This window comes from Aegilops tauschii, chromosome 5, assembly GCF_002575655.3.
Source record: "Aegilops tauschii subsp. strangulata cultivar AL8/78 chromosome 5, Aet v6.0, whole genome shotgun sequence".
In the NCBI taxonomy this organism is placed as follows: domain Eukaryota; kingdom Viridiplantae; phylum Streptophyta; class Magnoliopsida; order Poales; family Poaceae; genus Aegilops; species Aegilops tauschii.
Window position 1 is genome coordinate 377,733,037 of NC_053039.3, and position 13,805 is coordinate 377,746,841.

Below are 13,805 nucleotides of genomic sequence, written 5' to 3' on the forward strand. Positions count from 1 at the left end.
TTTTCTATGAGAATGCAAAACTGAACCTATGTTTTCCCTTCTATAATGTTTACCATTAGCCGGTCTATTCTACTAATATTAGCAGAATAACTATTCTGGTAACACTTCCACATTGCACGCTCAACGCAAGTGCACGTCATTGTTTGAACCAAGTGTGCTGCAGTACTCAAGCGAGTGAACTTCTTGTCAAAAAAAACTGCACACTGTGTTTTTTGGGTACCTTTTTCGCTCTAGTTTTTTAACCATTTATCGGAACAAGGCGTGTAATATACCGTTGAGAAGCTATGGATTAGGCGCAACTTCGCCATGTTGAACACTTTCCGAGATTCCACGCGGTTTAAGAGCAGTTTTGAAAACGGTGTGGCGCACACCGAGTGGCAGCGAGCATTTTTCGCGTTTTTTTCTAAAACCGCTCATCGGAATGAAGCAAATGATACACCATCGGAAAGATATCATCGAGGCGCATCTTTTTCATATCAATAATTTTTTCTAATTCGCTACGGTTTAAGAGCAGTTTTAAATTTAATAAATCGCGGGATTGCGGCTTTTCAAAAAAATTGCAATTTTCGGTATTGTTTTGGCTCCAGTTTTTGAACCGTTTGTTGAAACGAGGTGTATGATAGGCCGTTGGAAAGCTACGGACAAGGCGCAACTTTCGTATGTTGGAATATTTTTGAGATTCCTTACGATTTTTAGTTAATTTTGAAAATCGTGCGGCTGACGACGGGAGGCAGCGGCCGTTTTTTGTGAAATTTTTACAAACCGCTGGTCGAAATGATTTGAATTATATGCCATTGAAAAGATATCGATGAGGTGCAACTTTTTTATGTAGAATACTCTCTCTGATTCCTTACGGTTTAAGAGCAATTTTTTATGTACTACATCAGACAGAAAACTGCACTGTTTTCAGACCAAAAACTGCACTTCATCAGTCCGACAAGTGCACTGCATGATTTCTTTTTTGTGGGACGTAAATTTTCCCAAACGAGGTAGCAAACCGCACTTTTTTAGACTAAAACTCGCACTTCATCAGACGGACAAGTGCACTGCATGATTTCTTTCTTGTGGGACGTAAATTTTCTCAAATGAGGTAGCAAACCGCACTTCTTTAGACTAAAACCCGCACTTCATCAGACGGACAAGTGCACTGCATGATTTCTTTTTTGTGGGACGTAAATTTTCTCAAACGAGGTAGCAAACCGCACTTCTTTAGACTAAAATCCGCACTTCATCAGACGGACAAGTGCACTGCATGACTTCTTTTTTGTGAACCAGCATTTTTTGTCGTTTCCATAACATTTTTCTATATTTCATATTGGGAGTAAGTGCACCACGACACTACCGCAAGTGAACCGCATGAGTTTCTTTTTTCTTCCTAGCATTTTTCGCACTTCACGTTGGGCGTTAGTGAATTGCTACACGACCGAAAGTGAAAAGCATTATTTCTTTGTCATCTTCCTAACATTTTTGTCTCCTCCTCATTTTTGTCTCCTTGCAAAGACGAGGCAAATGCACTGCATTATTATTTTTGAGTGAACCACCAATTTTTTTTATAACAAACTTGCACAGGGACACAAGAATAGTGAACTGCAAGGGCCTTCTATCCAACCTTTTTTTAAATGAAGTGTGTTTGTTTTTCTCAACAAATTTAATAACAAATTAAAATGCCACTCGGGCGTTGGGCTGACGAACTTCATGGCCATGGTCTAGCGCACTACATGGGGGACATAAGTGCACTGCACGAATGATAGAATAATACTGCACACATTTAATATAAGTTGCACAAGCAAACATCCACATAAAAGAGAAAAAGAAAGTACACACAGGACTGAAACACACACACAAACACGAATTCACCAACATCCACTGGGAACTGCACGCCGCGACCACGGAGGAGTTTTATTTCTATAAAAAAATATGCACAGTCAGCTCGCATCACACACAAGTTGAATAATATGGACCACATTTTTTGTACCTCACACGCACTGCACTGCATATCAGAACGCCCAAAAAAGAATCTGAATGGGAGAACTGCAATTTTGTGCCAAGCAAAACCTGAAAAATTAAAATTGAACGAGCAACTTGCAGATCTCTCCAACACAACAACGTGAACCACAGTTTTTTCACCACAAACTTGTAGATAAGGGGCCGGGAGCGGACTGCAGCGCAACGTCGGGTGGACTGCGGCCTCCGCGTCGCAAGGGCAGGAACAATGAGATGGTGGTGGCCGAGATCAAACTGCATGATGCACAACTTGCAGTAAAAAAAACATGCACAAACTGTACACCACCACACCCGAGCTACACAGGGCTATATACCAAACCACACGCTTGTGCAAACCGAGCTGCATGGGATGAGTTGCTGAACCGCTATCGAGTAGTGCATTTTGAATGTGAACCTCATCAAGCTCCCATCTAAATTGCGGGAACGGTCAGAGCGGACCGCATCGAGTGCACTGCAGGAGTAAGTGCAAAATTATATGGAAATATGCACAAGTAAACTGCACACCTCGGGAAAAGAAACTGATTTCCTTTCAAAAAATTAACAGGAAAAAACCTACAAATTCAACCAGAAGAATGACACATAGCAAACTCCAAACTCCACTGGAAGAGAGAGGGACGAGTGCACTGCCGCAACCGTCGTCGGTGGAAGGAGAGACGACCCTTGGGGCATGTATCTCGCGTGCATCACGGTGAAGGGATGGCGCGCATCACGACCTACAGCAGTAAAATTAACCGAGTGAATCAAGTCAAGTTGCGTGTGTTGTTTCTACTATGTCCAAACCCAAATCTACATTAGGAACTGATCTGCATCGGTAATGCTTACAACAAATGAATGAATCTGCACGTCTCAGTTTTGACATGCCAAACAAAGAGTGATGCATATATTCATCCGTCTGTACGTACAAGTGCAAAGTCAAGTCTGCTGTAATTACTAGTGCGCTCTTCCTAATCAGGATGGATTGGATTCCTATGCCTAATCAGCTTGGCATTTCCGCTGGTGTCAAAGTTTTCTGCTGACAAATATCAAACTTTTCTCCCCTCCTCTCCTCTGAAGAAAGGTTCAGTTTTCTTGACTTGTCCTGTCTATTCGGTAGCAAGCAAATTCGATGACCCATGCGCGGAGAGAGAGAGAGAGAGAGGAGGGGGGTTATACCTTCCATGGTGTCGGAGCAGTGGCGACCCGGGAAGAAGAAGGACCCGAGACTTGTATCCTCCATGGCGGCGCTTGACGAAACCGCATCAGGCCAGATCCTCCGAGTCCAGGGGTGGCGAAGTAGCCTGCTCAAGGAAGGGAATCTATCATATGAGGGAAGGGAAGGGAAAGGTATAGGAGCAAATGGAAGAGGGGAGTGAGTACCTCGCCTTGACAACGCGCGATGGAGCTACATCACGGTGAAGCGATGGCGGGGCAGCGCCGTCCAGTGTCGGGGTTGGGGAGGAGGCTTTGGAGGCCGGCCGTGGCAACCGAGCTGCACGGGCCTGACAACCGAGCTGCACGGGGCTGGTGGCGCGGTGGCTGCCTCGGATCCCTCGTCGCTGACCGCCGAGATAACCGAACCCCCTCCAATCTTTGAAGCCAGCTGCCCCTAATGCCCCCGGGACAACAAGTCCCTTGGCTTTGACAGTGGACTGCATGGAGAGGAGGAAGTGGGGCATGCCTCTGTGCGATGTGGACTGCAGTTCCAAATCCACCCGGTCAGAGCTGCTTCGTCGGGACACTGCGACACTCGAGGCCGCTGTGGAGGTACCCCAGATCGAGGCCGCGTCCGTGTTGGCTGCGTAGGCCAACCATAGCTCCGACAGAGGGGGCCGCCCCGTCGTCGTCAACGCGGGAGTGCTGCCGGACCTCACCCCACACATCATCCCTCCATGGCCGCCCGATCCGGAGGATGTTGGGGACCGGCGGACGCTCGGATCTGTTGATTGGGTGGCGCGGGGGGGACGAAGGTGCGTGGGGGAGGGGTGTGGTGGTGACCACGGGGGAGGCTGGCGGCACGGGGGAAGGTGGCGGCGCGGCTACCCAGGGGAGGTGGCGGTTGGGGCGGTGGGTGGCACGGCGCGACAGCGAAGGAGGTGCGGAGCGCCGGCCGGTGGGGCTGCTGTGTGGCTGGATCCGGACGTCGCAGTAGCAGGTGAGGGCGGCCGGGGCGGTGGGAGGCCGGGGAGTCCCTGGGTGGCGCAAGGCCGGAGTTGGGGGGCGCTCCATCCAGAAAGGCGGTGTTGGGTAGGAAGGGGCGCGCCGGCGAAGGTGGGGCAGTTGGGCGGAGCACTGGCGGTGGTAGTTGGCCGGCCTGGGGCGCGGCGGTGGGTTGGTGGATCGGGGGCTGAGGCGTGGGAGGAAGAAGGTGGAGGGGATCGGGGAGGAGTGGGGGAGGTGGGTGGGTTTCTTTTTTACGTGCGGTTCGGTTTGCGTGGGTTAGTCGGGGTGTTATCACAATAAGGCAGAAGTGTTATTAGAATAAGGTCTTAAAGGGTGTTATTAGAATAGACCCACACTATATATATATAATTTTATTACATATATATAATAGAAACAACATAAGGTTCCGTTAAACCTGTCGTTCGTCCAACCATTTTATAGACCTTCCCACTTCCTTTATTTTTCGTTTTCATTAATCCTATATCTGAATTTTCTCCCACTTTCTTTTTCGATGTAATATGAGTTTTCTTCCAGTACTTTTCCCTAAAAACCAACTCAACTGTCCCACGTCTAGCCTAAAAAAAATAATACCCCACGTCCTATTAACTCATCAAATTAAAATGATATTTTATTTCATAGTTCGGAAGTTCTTACAAAATAATAATTATTATTGTTTATATATAACTTGGCAAGTTAACTCCAAGTGATTGCGTGCATAAGCTTGCAAAGATTTTACTGACCAATGCAGTAATAGACGTGTAATCATGTGTTTATGTTTTTATAACATTTCTCCGTCCAGGCCAACATGATATTTTCACCTAGCCCAACAAGTCCGCAGATTTCGAGAAAAATGCAAATAGGCTTTAAATTCTACCACAATATATAAACGGGCTGCATATATGCTACATCATTGTTGCACTCAGCCCACCAAATGGACTGGAAAAAACAAAATGGACTGGCTGATATGTGGGCCAGTAGGTCGAAGCCTAAGCACTTTCGCAAAAAAAAAATACATAGGTCGAAGCCTAAGCAAAGCGTTGGATTTACATCCAACGGCCGGCACTCTTCTTCAATCTCTCGTCTTCTTCCCCTAGCGCTGCCGGGACCGCCTGCTCCAGCCTTCGGCGTCCAGCGGCGCTGTTTTGCGCTCCTCGCAGCGAAACGCTACCCCGCTGACGGCCAGGCCATCCCTCCACTCCTCCGCACCTCCTGTTATTCTTTCCCGAGTGTAGGCCCACCCCGCACCCAAACCAGTCAAGTTTCCCACTCCTCTCCGTCTGGGACTCCACTGTCGCGTCTTCCCCATCTCCAGGGCGTTCCAGTCCGGGGCCTCACCATCGTCCACCAGCTTGGTGCGGGGTGTGGTCAACGTGGTCAACAAACGAGAGTCATCGGAAGATGATTGTACGTGGAGAGGCTGACAATGGGGACGCACCATGCCCATGGACGCATGCATGCAACTGCATCCTTTTTACACTAAAAATAATGTTTTCTCCCCCTAACAGCTGGGACCCACCAGCTACATATTCGCATGCAAGGAAGTGCATCCTTGTTACGGCAAAAAAATGATTCTCCCCTCTGACAGCTAGGACCCACCAGCTATATCTTCGCACGCAAGGAAGTGTGTCCTTATCCTCCCTAATAGCTGGAACCCACCCAGTCGAAGCATACGTAGCGTTGTCTGTGTACATACCGGTCGATCGGTCTGTCTGCCACGATGAATCGTGGCTGAGTAAGGAGCGGTAGCAGTTCAGGCAGTCCAGTCAAAACCTTGTACGCGAACGTACAACCAGATGCCAAAAAATATGGCCACATACGTACATACGGGCGGGGTCTCGAACGCGTACTCGCGCATACGTACGACCAGGGCTCGTGTACATGGAGAGGCCACGGACGGCGGCAACGGCGTCCTGTTCATCTCAAGCCAACCGGCTGGGTCGGAACGGAGAAACTGCGTCGTGTTCATGGGGAGGCAACGAAATGCGTCGTGTTCATCGGGAGGCAACGGAATACGTCGTGTTCATTGGGAGCCAACCGGCTTGAACGGAACAGCCAAAACAAGGTCTGGCGTACCGCAGAACGGAGAAAACGGGCCTTCTGTTCGACCGCGAACAGTGGAAACGGGATCCTGTTCATCGGGAAGGGTCTGGCGTATCGCAGAACGGAGGAAACAGACTTGTGTTCGACCGCGTACGGTCAAAACGGGGTCCTGTTCATCGAGAAGGGTCTGGAGTACCGCAAAACGGAGGAAACAGACTTGTGTTCGACCGCGTACGGTCAAAACGGGGTCCTATTGATCGGGAGGGGTGTGGCTTGCCGCAAAACGGAGGAAACGGAGTAGTGTTGGAGCGCCTACGGTCGAAACGGGGTCCTGTTGATCGGGAGGGGTGTGGCGTACCGCAAAAGGGGACTCCACGGGCTACTGTTCATCCACCGTCGACTTCTTCCAGCCTCCACATGCTACTGTTCATCCATCGTCGACTTCCTCCAGCCTCCACCATCTACTGTTCATCCATGGGGTCCTGTTCATCCAGCCTCCACCGGTTACTGTTCATCCAGCCCTCCACGGGGTCCTGTTTATCCAGCCTCCACCGGCTACTGTTCAACCAGCCCTCCATGGGGTCCTGTTCAACCTGCCCCTCCACGGGGTCCTATTCAACCAGCCCTCCACGTACGGGGTCCCTCCACCGGATACTGTTCATCCACCCTCACGCCTCCTCGATCGGGATCCTGTTCATCCAGTTGCAACGGCCTCTACTACCATGGGATACTGTTCATCCAACCCCCAACGGGAACTGTTCATCAAGAGGCAGCTTTGATTGGCTTCAGTTAGCAGCAGTAGCAAAGGAATCACTCGGGTTCAGTTAACAGCAAGGGATCGATCCAGGTTCAGTAACGTAGCTAGTGCAATCGCTCGGGTTCAGTTAGAGCCTAACGCCTCGCTCGGGTTCAGTTAGAGCGCAACACCTCGCATACACGCGCGTACGTGTACGAGAGAAACGCGTAAACCTCCGTGCATCGCTGGGCCCCGACCACCCACCATAACCGGAAACTCCCTGATATTTTCCTCGCCCTTGCTTCTACCATGATTTTTTCCGTCGTGGACGGCCCAAAGAATGTCATGCATGTGCGTCTCCGGCCCGCCCAGGATAAAAAACCCATTTCTGTCATGATTTTTTGTCATAGAAGTAGGAGCCCACCACATCTATGATGATACCGGGTTTTGTCACAATTATCATCATAGAAGTGTCATAAGCATGACAGAAAAAAATCGTTTGGCCCAAAATGTCACGGATGTGTCTTTTTTTTGTAGTGTCTACCACCTCATCCGAGGTCTGGGCTTCCCTTTCCACCCCTTCGTCAGGGTCTACTATTTTCTATGGGCTTGACTCCATCATATATTCCCAAATTCTATTCTCCACATCGCCTCCTTCATAACATTCTGCGAAGCCTTCTTGCATGTCGAGCTCCACTTTAGGCTGTGGCTGAAGGTGTTCGGTATTAAGCCGCACAGCAGCGGCTCCAAGCTTGCTGATTGTGGTGGGGCCATGATCAACAAGATCCCCAAAATTACCTGGCCAAAGGGCACTTTCATCGAGACAATGAAACTTTGGCAACAAGAGTTTTTGCCAGCTCTGTCAATTTGTGAAGCAAGTGCATTATAGTTTTATCTTATGAAGCTCATATTTTTGCATACCTCAACACCCACTCATAACATGCCTATCCACAAATTTTGATCATGACCCAACCCCCATAGCTCCCTCCATAATTTTGCCAAAGTTTGCATCCACTTGGCTAGAATGTGAAAGAAGTACATTTTGCATCCACCCACTTGAGCTCAAATTTTTTATGATGGTTAAAAATGACAAAACATCACTGCAACTCCATTTTCATCAATTTTGATAACACCATTTGAGCACACTATCATCCCAAAGTTTATGTACATAGTTTTACTTTGTACGAAGTACTAGCTACACTCATCCAAATATCCTCAATTTTCAATCCATGTTATCCAACATATAAGACTAGCCTCCACCAAAATTTAGCCTCATTAGCCACACCATATGACCACAGACCCATCCCAAAGTTTATGTACGAATTGTCAAGTTGTATATGAAGTACCATTTAGGTTCATCTTATTGCCACCAGAATTTACATGCATGTGACCATGTCATATCTCCCTACACCAAAAATCAGCCCAAATGGCCAAGCCAGCTGACCACAACAAGATCACAAAGCTTTTGTACATAATTTAATGTGTACGACAAATGTCACCTAGACTCATCCACTTTGCCTCAAACTTTGCATACCTAATCATCATCATCCTCTATAACACTAAGTTCCCTAGTTTTGAAGAGCCCACATTTAATTGAAGTCTCCAACTAAAATTGGGTCACCTAATTTTGACCGGGTTAAAAATTTCTCAAAGCTCTCACATTCAATTCTTTTATACCATACAATATGCTTCCTGATTTTTAAGCGTCACAATTAATTGAGGTATTCAATTTAGAACTGGGTCAACTGATTTTGACCGAGTCAACACTTTTTCAAGCTCTCCCATTCAATTATTTTAATTCATCATGTTCCCTAATTTTAGAAACTCTTTCATTCAATTGAGGTATTCAATTTTGGATTTGGTTTACTATTTTGATCGGGCCAACGAATTTTCAAATCAATCAGCAGCAACTGGCCTATAAAAACAGATCCCGCGCACCCTCCCACCACCTGGAAAAAGTAAGTCTTTGACTTGTTACAACACGAGTGCTTGCATTTTACCGGATTTATTTTAGTCTTTTTGATACTACTCCCTTCGTTTCTAAATATAAGACCTTTTAGAGATTTAAATACGGATGTATATAGGCATATTTTAAAGTATAGATTCACTCATTTTGCTCCGTATGTAGTCTATATTGGAATCTCTAAAAGGTCTTATATTTAGGAACAACGGGAGTATTTCTCTGATGATATGGTATGCTTCTCAACTTCAGGTGTCTCTCGCGATTTCGTTAATCTCAAGTGTACTGGCAAACCTTTCGAAATTGCTCATAGTGATATGTACGTGAATGTCTGATCAATGCTGTGTTTAAAAAAAACATTTTAAGAGAAAAACCGTGTCCATATTGCTCTTATATTTTCGAAACTTCTATGCAAAATAAAAATTACTACCTCCGTCTCGGTGTATAAATCATTCGTGTAGTTTTAGGTCGACAATTTAACTATCTAAATATGTATTATATGTGATAAAAATATATATTTAGAAACTAAATCCGTGTAGAAATCTGGTGATATACTTTTCATGACGTATAATACATATTTAATTTCTCAAATCGATGACCTAGGACTACGCAAATGACTTAGGATGGTCATAGTGGGGAGTAACTTATACTAGTGTCATGCATATGACACTAGTCTAAGTTACTACCTCCATAGTGCAAAATAACATAGTAATAGTATCATAGATGGCTTCATTATTACCTTCCAGACTCATTCTTTCTCGGGCAGCGCTATGTTACAGCAACATGTTATGTTACTCTAAATACCTCTCTCCTCATTAACTACATGCCACATAAGCAAAATTTTCTTGGAATGCGCTATGTTACTACCTAAGGCTGGTCATAGTGGAGAGTAACTTATACTAATGTCATGCCTCCATAGTGCAAATTAACATAGTAGTAGTGTCATAGGTTGCTTCATTTATTAGCTCATAGACTCATTTTGCCTCGGGAAGCGCTATGTTACAGTAATATACTCCCTCATTTCCGGTTTATAGGGCTTAATTCAAAAATCTCATGAACCAAGGTAGATGGTGAGTGGTGGAATATTTTTTGTAGCTTGCAACCAATTAATGCTTTTGTTTTCCTCAAAAAAGTATGTTTACCAATGCATTAATTGCAATGCATGCATGCATAAAGTACATGCATTGGTCAATTTTCTTTTAATACTTGCATTCAATGATTTAATGCACCTTGAAATCTGAACTTGTAATGAAGAACAATCAAATAGAGCCTTATAAAATGAAAAAACTAAAATTTTAAGATAAGCACTGTAAACCGAAAAGGAGGGAGTATTATGTTACCACAAGCATCTCTTTCCTTATTAAATACTTGCCACATAAGCAAAATTGTCTTGGGATGTGTTAAATTACTACCTAAGTTACCCTACTATGGCTAGCCTAAGTTACTCCCACTATGACTAGCCTTATTGACGGAGATAGTACGAAAAAAATATCACATTTTCTGATTTCCATGTGATCGTTGTGTCCCCCTAAAAAAAAGTGATCGTCGTGTCACGGTTCAGCACGAGCGCTCGTCCAGGTGGTCGACTCGCCGCCTCCCCTTCTGCCCCCGCCGCGCCGCGTGTCCCGCCGCTTCTCCTCCCCCTCCTCGTCCTCTGGCTCTGTTCGCCTCCCCGTTGCCGTGATATAGCCACGGGCTTCCTCCGACAAGAGCGCGTCGCAGGCGAGGCGAGGGGTCGGGGAAGGGAAGGGAAGAGGATGTCGCTGGGGGCGGTGTTCCACGGCGCGCAGCTGATGCTGGATCTGGCGGTGGCCGGGATGTCGCTGATGTTCGCGCTCGGCCTGTTCGCCGTCGTCACCACCGTGCTCTGCTCCGCCGCCTTCCTCCACCACTCCAAGCCCGTCGCGTCGTAGCCGCGACCTGCCTCCCACCAAGCCCACGACCCCCTCGGCGCATCCTAATCGTAAGCCCGATGTCAAGAATTTCATCCGTTCATTTCAATTCATTCCAAGGTTGTGCCCTCGACGATGAGAAATACTGGAACGTAGCGCGGTGGAATCGATTTGTTTAGCACTGTAGTGGTGAATTTTGGATGGAATCAAAGAAACAATGTGCTCGCTCCACATGTTCATGCTTCCTGACTGGCTATGTGGATAAGCATGGACGACGCCACGATGGTTTGAGCAGGAGCACGTTGTCGTACTTGGAATCCATGAAATTGACATTCAGCACGATTCCCCTAGCCTTGTGTCTTGTGTTACATTACTTCAGAGTCCGCACCATTTCCCCTGACCCCTGTCGCCCTAACATTTTAAGCAATTTTTACTGCCAAATGTGCCATGTGGAGTACATTTGCTAAGGCTGCATTTTCTGTTTAGTCTCACAAATTAATGTGGCAGGTTAGCTCCCCTCGTTGTCCTAGCCTTGTTGTGATTGATAGCTTGGTAGAGGACTCCAAGGAGTCCAAGCTGGAACACCCTGTACGATTCCCTGAAGATTGTGCCTGCTGTTTCGTTGTTTCTGAGAATATCTGGTGTGAGATTAGGCATGATAGTCATCTGGGTGATTGGGCATATTTCTTTTTGCGACCTTGAGCTGGCTACTGATGCTTTTGAATGAAGTGGCTTTTATGTGTTTGGTCAGAAAAAATAGCATCAGAAAGCTGCAACTAAGGGTCTTAGATCTTGTTTGGCCACCGCTGAGTGAAACGACTTTAAGTTGGGAATTTCACAAATCACCATCCCTGCCTACTTTGGGTAACTGTAACTTTCACAATGAAACATCAACTCGACAGCCAAAACCATGTGAATAGATTGTGCCCAGTGCTCACCCTCATCTGAATTCTGAAATAACTCAATTATCTCTTTTGCAGTTTTGCTTTACCCTGTCTTTGCTAGTTCAGTTGAACTCTTTATCTTTTACTAACTGATTACCATTCCCCTTAATAAGTTTTTCATTCTTTCATCTCAGGAGTCAGATTGCTGTTGGGAGGTAATACCTTCTTTTGCATCATTTGCCCAGCAGCAGGTCCTCCATATGCTACTGCTGCTAGTACTGTTGGGAGGGAACTACTGTAGACGCAAAGAGTAGGAACTGCACATATCAGGTGATAGCTGGAGGCTCTTGTACCTTGTATTACTTGTCATGTCTACTTAAGCTGTTCTGTAAACTACACTTGCTTGTACAGTACATTGTTGGTTCGTCTTGTTGAAATCTTCTACATCTTATTGTTTATAAATGTACTGTACATTGTCTAATGCTTCTTATGGAAGGGCCGGATATTCCTAGGTTTCATGTGCAAATGCTGCATCAGTTGTAGTAAGATTGATCTACTATATATGATAGGATTTGCTTTACTCAAGGGTAAGAAAGATGTGTTAAGGAGATTTGTGTAAATCCTATTAATTTTTGCTCTACGGCTGTTCATATAACTTAACTGATAGACAATACTATATTAGATTGCTCACCAAACGTGAAAAGATTATTGACAGACACACGATAAAGCAGATTTCTATATACGCCTTTTCTGAGTAAATTTTAACACATGCAGATATTCTGACCTATAATTTTTTTGGGAAAGCAGAAGGCCATTGAACCGAATTATCTTTTTGGGTTGGTGGCCTCAACACCTCATTGGGGAGGTGTATCTGGACAAAGTGATCATTAATGTCTATAGAAACATAGGAGAGCATGCAGTGCTTGAATGTCGATATTACGAATAGGGTAATGAATAATAATGAAAGGGTGACAGATTTGCACAGGAAGAACTAACCTATGAGGTGGCTAACAAATGGACAAAACAGCAGAAGGCAATAGCAGGGACCATCACAAGGCCTTCAATTCCTCATGCCTCTGACATTGATTCTAGCTTGATAATATTACCAAAAGAAGCTTGTTCTTGATGAGCTACGTCTTCTATTGTGGCCTCTTTTGCTGCTTTTCTCGTCCCCTTTCTTCACCTTGCCCGCCTTTTTGTTGCTGCCTGTCGAGAACTTGGTAAGTGTCTCAGCTTGTTCATCCTTGACATGTTCATTGCTGGAACCATGATTTGTCTGACGATCCTTCTCTTCTTTGCCTTCAAGCACCTTCACTTGAGATGTCCCTGTGGAAGCATCAGACGCCAGGGAATCATAATCTCCATCATCATCCGCGTTGTTCTCTTCTTTCCCTTTCCTCCTCTCGGTGATGTAGCCACTGCCATCTTCAACATTGCTCCCTTCACTGCCATTCTCTTTTGCTTCATAGCTGCTCGTGGGGGAGGTCAGGTATATTGTCCACCCGGATTCATTGCTGTTGCACTCTTCGCCGCCATCCCCGGTGATTTGGGAGGATTCCATGACAGGCGATCGGAGTGGAAGACCAAAAGAGAGACAAGAATGGCCAAGAATGGAAACAAGGCAGAACAAGGTCGAGGGAGAATTCTGCGAGCACCTACTCTTATGCTTCTCCCGAAATCTGAATATCCTCAACAATGCAGCACTGAAGATGGCACTGTTCTTGCCTATGCCTCTTGAGCACCCATAACCCGAGAAGAGCACCAGATCCTCCAGCAATCAGCCCTCTTCAAAGGATCAAGAATTCAGAAGGAGTTGAGGGGGGGCAAGAATTCTTCAGGGCTGGGCCGTGTGTATGGCTATGGTGTGTTTGGGGGTGGAGGTGTGTGAAGGAACCGCAGAAAGGATGGCAGTGTGTTTAAATGGGAAAGGGTGGCCTATCCTCGCAAGCTCCAACTGTCACCCATAACTTTCCCCAACCATTTGCGTACCCTCTCTTCTCTTGTCACCAAAGCCAAGGAGGGAGGAGCAAACCATTTCGCTTGCAACGCAGTGTTACAGGTATTTCCATCTGTAGTCCATGTGGCCGTAGCGCCTCGCCCTCATGGTGGGGGCCTGGCAGATAGGCCTGGGGAGATTAGATGCACCTGCC

The 13,805-nt window shown here is 46.3% G+C and overlaps 2 protein-coding genes across 3 annotated transcripts; both read right to left on the reverse strand.

Annotated features, from left to right (window-relative positions):
- Positions 1 to 1,745: 1,745 nt before the first annotated feature.
- Positions 1,746 to 4,361, reverse strand: LOC109735217 (uncharacterized). 2 transcript variants are annotated; one of them, XM_020294423.4, is made up of 5 exons: positions 3,361 to 4,361; positions 3,157 to 3,281; positions 2,561 to 2,717; positions 2,319 to 2,455; positions 1,746 to 2,238 (listed from the first exon to the last, which is right to left on the reverse strand). In XM_020294423.4, the coding sequence occupies exons 1-5, from the start codon at positions 3,864 to 3,866 to the stop codon at positions 2,234 to 2,236; spliced, it is 930 nt and encodes a 309-aa protein (XP_020150012.1). In that variant the 5' UTR covers positions 3,867 to 4,361; the 3' UTR covers positions 1,746 to 2,233. The 2 variants fall into 2 exon arrangements, 1 of the variants encoding a protein (XP_020150012.1); XR_012184903.1 differs by having other exon boundaries at positions 1,746 to 1,905; positions 1,976 to 2,717.
- An 8,211-nt stretch (positions 4,362 to 12,572) lies between these two features.
- On the reverse strand, positions 12,573 to 13,486 carry LOC109735208 (uncharacterized). Its single transcript, XM_020294413.4, has one exon. It carries the CDS (start codon positions 13,214 to 13,216, stop codon positions 12,758 to 12,760), a length of 459 nt encoding a protein of 152 aa, XP_020150002.1. The 5' UTR covers positions 13,217 to 13,486; the 3' UTR covers positions 12,573 to 12,757.
- Between the last annotated feature and the right edge of the window lie 319 nt (positions 13,487 to 13,805).